Source organism: Xiphophorus couchianus, chromosome 24 (genome assembly GCF_001444195.1).
Source record: "Xiphophorus couchianus chromosome 24, X_couchianus-1.0, whole genome shotgun sequence".
NCBI classification, from domain to species: domain Eukaryota; kingdom Metazoa; phylum Chordata; class Actinopteri; order Cyprinodontiformes; family Poeciliidae; genus Xiphophorus; species Xiphophorus couchianus.
Genome location: NC_040251.1, coordinates 12,183,160 through 12,190,260, shown reverse-complemented (window position 1 = coordinate 12,190,260; position 7,101 = coordinate 12,183,160). Strand labels below are relative to the sequence as shown.

At 34.4% G+C, this 7,101-nt stretch overlaps 1 protein-coding gene across 2 annotated transcripts in view; it reads right to left on the bottom strand.

Annotated features, from left to right (window-relative positions):
- Positions 1–1,718: 1,718 nt before the first annotated feature.
- Positions 1,719–7,101, bottom strand: part of kdm5bb (lysine demethylase 5Bb) — a 30,442-nt gene continuing 25,059 nt past the window's right edge. For both annotated transcript variants that reach the window (XM_028010135.1, XM_028010134.1), the window contains 3 exons: positions 6,199–6,407; positions 4,085–4,354; positions 1,719–2,679 (listed from right to left, as the gene is read on the bottom strand). In XM_028010135.1, the coding sequence (XP_027865936.1) occupies positions 2,542–2,679; positions 4,085–4,354; positions 6,199–6,407 (617 nt within the window). In that variant the 3' untranslated portion in view covers positions 1,719–2,541. The remainder of the gene's footprint in view (positions 2,680–4,084; positions 4,355–6,198; positions 6,408–7,101) is intronic.

Below are 7,101 nucleotides of genomic sequence, written 5' to 3'. Positions count from 1 at the left end.
TTGCTTAACCCAATTGACCATATGAACTGTTTAATAGTTTATGAGCACAAAAATAATTATAACTAAATGCAACAGACAAAACTAAATGGTATATGGAAATATTGGTAACTCTTTTAATGCAAGTATACTTTCTTTTAAATAATTTCCTTGTATTAGTTTATATCTTTGTTTAATTCTGTATGTGCTGAGATTCGTTTGCTCGTATTGTTTACATTTATTATTACTTTAATTAAAATGGAAGCTGTTATGAACTCACAGTTCAGATTAATTTCACTTCCTGCTATGGAGTTAGAGAAATTACCGTAATAACCCAATGTAGACTGGAAAGCGCAACGTCTCCCCTATCAGAAACCGTTGGAATTTTTCAGATAGCGCAAAGTGATGTGGAATTACGGTACTGGGAATTTCACTGTGTCGTGGAAACGTTCAGTCTTGAATGGTTAATTTAGCAAATAAATAAAACTAAATCAAAAACGTCTTATTTTAATTTTTGTGATTTCGCTTCTATTTGACCAATACAAGAATTTCAGCTTGAGCCTGTAAGGGAGCCTTAGTTATTCCAGCTGACGGCTACATAAATGTGGTTTCTGTTAGTAGGGTGTAAGTATTTATTCAAGAGTTTAGATCAGGGATTTCCAAAGTGTGGCCCAGGGGCCATTAGTGGGCCTCTGGATGATTTTAATTGGCCCCTCCATCCACAATTCAATAATGAAGCAAATTCAAGAGGTTTAATTTTATATTTTTTACAGACAAATAAAATCTTTTTAAACTTGTAATTAGGTACAAGACAAAATTATGTTTGTTTTATTAATGTTCCTGTTTTCATTTATTACACTACATGCTAAAACCAGCAGCCATTGTTGTAAAAAGTACAAAAATAAAAACTAAAAAAGGAGAAGAAAAACAAGGACAATAAATAAAGACACAGTATTAGGGCCACGCTAAAACAATAGATTAAAAATAAAATTATGAGAATGATGTTATAATATTACAAGAATAAAGTCACAAAAGAATAAAGTCAAAATAATATGAGAATAAAGTCACAGGAGAATAAAATCATAATATTATGACTATATTCTTGTAATACAACTTTATTCTTGTATTATATTGACTTTATATTTGTAGTATTGACTTCATTCTCATATTATTTTCACTTTATTGTTATAGTATTTTGACTTTATTCTCATACTATTTTTTATTATTTTGTGACTTTTTCGACTGTATTGTTAGAATCTCATGATTATTTTCTTGTAATTTTATGTTTTTATTTTTTTCTTAATACAGCCCCAATACTCCATCATAATAAGCTCCCCCAAAAAGTTTTGTAAAATATTTATCTGTCATTTAATACAACAACTGACTGAGACTATGATTATATTTTGGATCAACAATAATTCAAAACTCCTTTTCTACAAAATTAAGACTACTTTATTAAGATGTTGTTTATTACCGAGGAGATAAAAATGGCAAATGATTTAAGAAATATATCTTTTCACTTTTTATTTAAAAAAAAAGTAACCTTCCAGTTCTCTCAACTGGTTTAGCTAAATGTTTGTTACTGTGTGGATCAGGAGAAAAAAAACGGAATAAATGTGATAAATTCAAACTTGTTCACTCAAATCTTTTTTTTAAATAATTGCAGCAGTCTGTAGTGAATTAATCCATAAATGGAGAATATTTATGATGTTTTTTTGCACCAAGTGAAATGAGAAAACCTCTCCATAGAACAAAAGGGCTTTATTCCACAATATAAATTGTAACATCTTCACCTTTCCTCTCTATCGTATGCGCGGTTACCATCCTGCGGATCTGCATGTCAGCTGCGTGTTTCGTTTATTTTTGTTTTTCTTTCGGCGTGCTCTGGTACGTCTCCGCAGCCGTAACCCGTCCACGTAACTTTCTTTACATCACATCAACATCATCGCTAAAAACACAACTTGGCAGAGATCAAGCCATCAAAGTAAAAAACAAAACAAAACAAATATTGCTCAGATAAATAAAACCTATTCTACAAAAACAAAAACGGGAATAATTATATTAAGATGCATGGACTAAACAACGAGGTTTAAAGAAAAACAAAGAGCAATCATAGTTATTTTTACTGGGGTTAATAACTTCTTTTTATTCCCCATAACTCTGCGAAACATGCAAAGAGGCTCCAAAGAAGATAAATTTTAATCCTTAGCGCTTTTTACTTGGGGTATCGTGGTGTAAGACTCCGTTGTGCCGATGAAATGCAGACCCATGCAGCACACTTAATGTCCTTTGTTTCTTTTTTCCATTTAGACAACCACAAACAATTTATAAGAAAGAAAGAAATATATATATATAATATATGTAAAAATACAAAAAAACCCTAGACATTATAGTTCTGGACGACAAGTCAAAGAGGAGATAGCACCATTGTTACAAAAGGGTCAGGCAGGTGGGACTGTGTCGGGGAGGGACGGGGACAGGATCAGTGACGTTTCAGGAACGGACCAAGGACCTGCAGACTTCCCAAAAACTTTAAAAAAAAAAAAAATTAAAAATTCATTTTCTTCACTTTCTCGTCTGTCGATCGTTCAGCGAACACGCGACGCAAACGTAGTCCTCCTTCTCGGCCGTCTCCGCTGTGACGCCGACGCAGACTTGGTGGAACCACTGGTTGCATCTGCCGTCACACTGGACCCAGTCCACCTGGAGCGGCACAAGGACCAGAAACCACAGGGGAAAAAAATCAGTTTTAGCATGAAAAACTGTTTGATCTGTGAGGTTAAACGTCCCAGGTTTTGTTGTTTGCAACTCAATCAGTTTGTGGTTTTGTCCCGAGAACATTTTCAGGGCCTTGATGTGACTTTATGAAGGAAGGAAACACACACGTTGATTTATAAGTAAAAGAATAAAAATCTTTCATATATGTTTTATATTTTGTTTATTCTGATCAAATAAAGATTGTGCAGCTTCTGCCTTTCACTAAAACAAACAATAATGATGGTTCAATGGTTGTATAATCAGGGTTTGATTATAATCAGTGAAATATAAGTCAGTGAAATAAGTGAACACTTTTCCCACAATATAATTCAATAACTTATCAAGCTTTTTCAAAGTAAGTTTTCAAACTTTTTCAGGAACAAAGTTTGGAAATAAAAACAATACAAATGAACTAAAGAAGACAGCTTCAATACATTGTTATATATCACATCATTCATTACTGTTGTTAATAATGTCTGGTGATAGTATCCTACATTAAACAGTGGGGACAAGGTCAATTAAAATAGAGTTAGGAATAATAACTATTCATTACATTGAAACAATCCAAACAAAATGTGTTGAAGTAAAGGATCTTCCTGTTCAAATTAAATGCTTAAAGACAAAATACAAAAAAAGTAAAAAAATAAATAAATCCTCAAATTTCAATAATGCTCTTTAACTTACAAAATATAAGCCAACCTTTATTTCAGTCACCCAGATCAATAATTCACTGATTATTCCCGATTAGGAATTATAAATATTCATTATATTGAAACAATTCAAACAGATTGTATAAAAATAAATTACCTTTGTGCTCAAATTAAACAAAGACATATAAAGAAGATTAGAAAAAGTTACAAAAAATATTCTAAGTTTTTTGGCATTTAGCAAATAAAATAAATTTTGATGATTGTATCTCGAAAGTTTAGACAGATTTAACTTCAGACAGTGATAAAAATATACAACTATTTTTTATTAGGTGCATGAATATATCTGGAAGAAGTGGCTGGGGAGAGGGAAGTCTGGGCCTCCCTTCTGAAGCTGCTACCCCCGCGACCCGACCTCGGATAAGCGGAAGAAGATGGATGGATGGATGGATGGAATATATCTGGGTTTAACTGTAAATAACGTGATATCCAAGTTTAAGCTTTTAATCAAATGTTAGATTGCCCTTTATCACAAAACTGTGCAGTCTGAATATCAAAAACTTTCAAGATACAGAAATCATGCTCTTTCCAAACTTTGAAAGCCCAATTTAAAATCAAGAATTTTCCAGGATTTTAAGCACCTATATACACGATTTTCACTGGCTTCCCTCCCTTCAGTGTAAGTGATCACTTTAGAGTCTCACCTCGTCTCCTTCGGGCAGCAGACAGCTCTCAGCGGGACACACGGCCATTTCTTCGTCAGAGTCGTCGGACTGGGAGAAGTCGGAGCGCGGTGAGGACGAGGTAGAAGCCGGCCGGTGCTGCAGCTTCTTTTTATTCACCTTCTGTCTTTTGTGGGAGTGTTTTTTATCTTTCCCCCTGCTCTCTGCGTCCGGTAAACCGTCCCTCTCCAGACGCCTCTTCGCCTTCCTTTCTGAGGCCGTCATGGCGTCCGTTGTGTCGTCGCTCCCGTCCTGAAAACAGAATCAGTCCCGATAAAACTCACCGAGAGTAAAACTCTGTTACACACCTGAAACTGTTAATGAGGAAAGAGGCAGATTCACTGCAAAATCACAAAATATTACCAAGTATTTTCAGTGTACTTTAAAATGCAAATGTCTTGGCACACTTGAAATAAGAAAAACTAACTTTTTTTTTTTTAATCGCCCCACAAGGGGTCTTTTTGTGGGCTCTAGTGTCCCTTTTTCAAAGTAGGCTGACAGGAAAGGGGGAAGGAGAGGGGGGAAGACATGCGGTAAACATCGTCGGGTCCGGGAGTCGAACCCGCGACGGCCGCGTCGAGGCCATGTTGCCTCTGAATGTGGGTCGCGCTAACCCCTCCGCCACCACGGCACGCCCACTAACTTACAATTAACTTTTCAGTAAGACATAAGAGCTTGTTTTAAGTCAATAATTCCTTAATGTTAATGAAAAAATATCACCACTGGCAGATTATTCCACTCATAAAATTTGAAAAATGTCTTGTTATAAGTACAATAATTTGCCAGTAGAACTGGCATTTTTAAAAATCAATATTAAGGAATTATTTACTGAAAATAAGCGGCTATATCTTGCTGAAAAGTAAGTTGAAAGTGAGTTTTGTCTTATTTCTAGGGTACTAAAATATTTGCATTAGAAACTAGACAAAAATCCGTGGTAAGATTTTGTATTTTTGATGTGTACGGTAATCTGAAAATGTACTTTTCCCCCCCCAATAATTTAGCAAAAATTCAAAATATTACCAAAAATATTTGCTCTAATATCTTGTGCAAATATCTTAATACACTTGAAATTATACAAAACAAACTTACAAGTAACTTTTCAGCAAGTTAAAGGAGCTTGTTTTAAGTCTATCATTTCTTAATATTGATTTGAAAAAGCACTAGTTCCACTGGCAAATTATTCAACTTCTAACATGAAAAAATGTATTGTTAAATAAAAATTTAAAAAACCAACTACTTTTTTAATCAATATTGAAAAACTATTTACTTATAACGAAGCTACATGTGAGTTAGTTTAGCTTTAAGTAAATAATTCTAGAATATTGCTGAAAAAGTACTAGTTCAACTGGCAGATTATTTCAGTTATAACTTGGAGATAAGAAATTATCTGGCAGTGGAACTAGAACTGGGTTGCTAGGTGACGGGTTGGGCCCAGCTGAGGTTGCTAGGTAACAGTGGAGTGCCTGGCCCTCGCTCATGAAATAAGTGAAATAATCTACCAGAGGAACTAGGACTTTTTCACCAATATTAAGAGATCATTTACTCAAATCCACTCCTATGTCTTCCTGGAGAGTTTGATAAATTGATAAAAAGTACTAGCTCCAATGGGAGATTATTTAATTTACACAAGATATTTTTCCCATGTTACAAGTGAAATAATCTGGCAGTAGACCTAGTACTTTTCCATCAATTTTAAGGAATTACTGACTTAAAACAAGCTGCTATTTCTTGCTGAAAAGTTATATACTTGTAGTGTAAACAATATGGTGAAAAATTACACAGAATTCATAATTTAAAAATCTAAAATACTTAAGTTTGCTATGATTTTATGTCAGTTGTGTCAGCACTAAGCAGTTTTAAAATATTATGGAAATACCAGATAATAGATGAATGGATAGAAACAGAAGGCAAAAAGAAAATGACAGAAAGAAAGAAAAATTAACATCATAAATGCCATATTTTGTAATAAATCTTTCCCTGGGATAGGTCAGGAATTCATCAGTTTCGATAACAAAACTAATAATCTATTTATTAAAATAACAAACAGTGCTGACCGTAGCTATATTTGGTTTATTTGCTGAGGTTGATTATTTTACCTCATTCAGTGCCATATTTGTTCCCTGAGAGATGAACTGCATGTGTTTGCTGTGTTCTGATGGCTCCTCCTCGGCCGGCGAAGCGGCTCTGTTGGAGTGCTGGCTGTTGGCTCGGTCCAGTAGGATGTGGTACAGGCTTTGGACCTGCGGCAGCGACACCTGCAGCAGGAGACCCTCCACCATCAGCTCCTCTAGCTCGCAGTTCAGGCCTGGAGAAAAAAAAAACAGAGAGAGGTTCAGCTAAATGTACAGGATTCCTCCTTTAAATCAGCAGTTTCAAACTGCAGTTCTTGAGCAAACAAACAAAATCTAGTAAAAGTATTTTTGGTCTGTTTTCTAGTAGAGATGCACCGATCACATGTTGATATCTGTATCAGTCCTGATATTGTAAAAAAATTCTAGATTAGGTATTAGTGACAATGCCCGATCAATAAGCGCAGATCTATTCAGTCTAATTCTTTGCTTTGTGCTTCCATGTTTTATTATTTATTTTACATTATGGTCAGAATTTACTGTACTTTTTGAACCATTGAAAGAAAGTTTGTTGCATTTTATATTTACATGTTTGACCAAAATGTAAATAGTCAACCTATTGTTTTATCAGTTTCAGTTTCTTCTTATATTGTCTGTTCTACTCATAATTGCACAAGTTGAATTAATTAAAGTTTAGCTGTTTTTACAAGTTTAACCAATTGTGTAGTGTGCTGTACTGGTGCAAAATTTGTAATAAATTTGCATTTCGGTACATTTATGGCTGTGTTTATAAAAAGAAACGTTTTATGTCAATTAAGCTGACAATCTGTTTTGGATTGGTATCAGCCGATACTAAACCTCAGATATCAGTATCGGTATCAGAAGTAAAAAAAAAAAGTGGAACCAGTTTCTAGTCCAAATATCTTAGTA